This window comes from Arachis ipaensis, chromosome B04, assembly GCF_000816755.2.
Source record: "Arachis ipaensis cultivar K30076 chromosome B04, Araip1.1, whole genome shotgun sequence".
NCBI classification, from domain to species: Eukaryota; Viridiplantae; Streptophyta; class Magnoliopsida; order Fabales; family Fabaceae; genus Arachis; species Arachis ipaensis.
This window is the reverse complement of record NC_029788.2, coordinates 111,060,401-111,062,836: the sequence shown is the minus strand read 5'-3', so window position 1 is coordinate 111,062,836 and position 2,436 is coordinate 111,060,401. Positions and strand designations below refer to the sequence as shown.

At 40.3% G+C, this 2,436-nt stretch overlaps 1 protein-coding gene across 1 annotated transcript; it reads left to right on the top strand.

Annotated features, from left to right (window-relative positions):
- Window positions 321-2,436, top strand: LOC107636808. The gene is made up of 3 exons (XM_016340289.1): window positions 321-653; window positions 826-1,372; window positions 1,661-2,436. Exons 1-3 carry the CDS (start codon window positions 321-323, stop codon window positions 2,434-2,436), a joined length of 1,656 nt encoding a protein of 551 aa, XP_016195775.1.

Sequence of the window (2,436 nt, the reverse complement as noted above, 5' to 3'; positions counted from 1 at the left end):
ACAAAAAAATCTTATTGTCCCAGAACAAAAATATTAGAAGTCGAAGTGTCTCTTTTTTTAACAGAGATCATATTGTTTTTCGTAAAAATGGACAAAGGCTAAAATGATAAAGATGGTTAATAATTTTCAACGTATAATTTAAAAGTTAGTCAATTTACCTATTAACTCAACTGTAGGATACAGGAGAAACATATAAGAAAAGTGTTAATGAGCAAGCAATAAAAAAGAATAAAGAGGTAAATAAGATTTATAGATAGGAACTCTGACAAATACGACTGATTTTTTTAGATATGATGCCCGGGTGTGAGTTATGCTGAGATATGATCATTACCGGTGATTTACACTGTTATGCCGGCGTTGCATTTTTGAAATTTTGGGGGAAGAAATCGGTGCCACTGATTTCAAGCAGAGAGGAAGAACCACAAATCGGTCCCACCGATTTGTGTGAGGGAGAGGTTGATGGGGAACAAATCGGTGCCACCGATTTCTGGTGGAGGAAGACGTTATCGGATGAGTGCAGTAATCGGTCCCACCGATTACTAGAGGCAGAAAATTTTATTTTAATTCGGGGTGCACAAATCAGACCCACCGATTTGGGGGGTGCAGCGGTCGGTCCGTCCGATTTGTCCGTTAGTGCATACAAAAAGCGGATGGTGAGTTCACAGAAGCCCCATTTCTTCCTCGTCATGTTCATCCTCTTCTCTTCTGTTCTCTTATTCATCTCCATTTTTTTTGTAAAAAAAATTTCTGTGAGGTTGTGAATAGTCAAGTACGTGTAGTGTTATGGATGATAGAGTTGTATTGAAGATTTATTATTACGGACAGATCTTATTGCAAACATATGAGGGAGTTCAATTTGTGTGTGAAAATCCATTAGATGTTGTTATTCCGTTCACATTGTCATTTGAGGAATTGAAAGGTGTGATTTGTGAGAAGATAGATTCTCAAAGATGTAGGAGAATATCGTGTATTTTGTACAGGTATCCTTTACCTGTGTTTGGTGGGTTTGTTCAATTTCAGTCCAAGTACGTGACGGACGAAGCAGGTATGCATGAAATATTTTCAATGTACATGGAAAATCGCCACCGGATGTCGTGCATCGAGTTATATATTGAGTTTGAGCAATCTGAAGCGGACCGTAACATTGAATTGGAAGATTATAATGGTGAAAGCGAAGATGAATTTGAAAGTAACTATGAGATCGTCGGTCCAGGTGAAGACGAAGATGAAGCTGGCGGCGCCATGAACGCAGATGTGGCGAAAGTTGCAAATGCACTAGCAGACTCGCATCCGTTTCAGGAGCCTTCTTTCATGCGGTCGTTGGATTTGGAGGCTATGCACGCACCAGAGTTTCCGCAATATATGAATGCAGGTGCGTAAACCTAGGTAGCTATGTGAAACTCTGAAGTAGCAGATCAATAAGTCGGATGAGTAATGTATGTGATATGTGACTAGGCATTTGTGACCATAGCGCTTGATTTTTTTATTAATTAATAGTTTTTTGTTGTGAATGATATTTAGTTGTTCTTTACGTAGATGGAATAGCGAAAAATAAGAGTATAACGATCTTACATAGTAAAGTGTGTTTATTAATTGAGTTGTAATAAAAGACTTCTTACTGAGTACATAATGAAGCATTTATTACTTTTGATGTATGCAGCGCCTCCTGTTGTGGCAGATGGTGAGTTCACAGTGGGGATGGAATTCAGTTCAAGGGAGGCAGTAATCAAGGCAATGAAAGATTATACCATCTGGAGAGGTGTGGACTATCGGGTATATGAGTCGGAACCGACGACATTCTATGCCAAATGTACAGAATATGGGAATGGTTGTGACTGGTTGATCAGGGTAACCAAAATGCAGAAGAAGTACTGTTGGGAGATAAGGAGGTACAATGGAAGTCACACTTGTACCAGGTCTACTATTTCTCAAGACCATTCGAAGCTGGATTCCAAGACAGTTGCAGAAGCAATAAAGCCGTTGGTAGAGGTTGACCCGTCTATAAAGGTGAAAGCAGTAATTGCTGATGTCCAGTCAAAGTTTAACTACACCATCAGTTATCGCAAGGCTTGGTTAGCAAAGCAACAGGTGGTCGAATCAATTTTCGGAAGTTGGGAAGCATCGTACGAAGCTTTGCCCATATGGTTTGAGGCCATGTGCCACAAAGAGCCATCAGCAGTGGTTCACTTTGAAACAATGCCTGCTTACCAGGGAGATGATTTGGTTCCTGATATACGTGTTCTACATAGAGTCTTCTGGAGTTATTACCCCTGTATAAGGGCCTTCAGACACTGCAAGCCAGTGGTGCAGGTGGACGGAACTCATTTGTATGGAAAATACAAGGGTTGTTTATTGGTTGCAGTCTCACAAGATGGTAATAACAACATCGTGCCTATTGCATTTGCCATAGTGGAGGGAGAGACTTCTGATGCATAG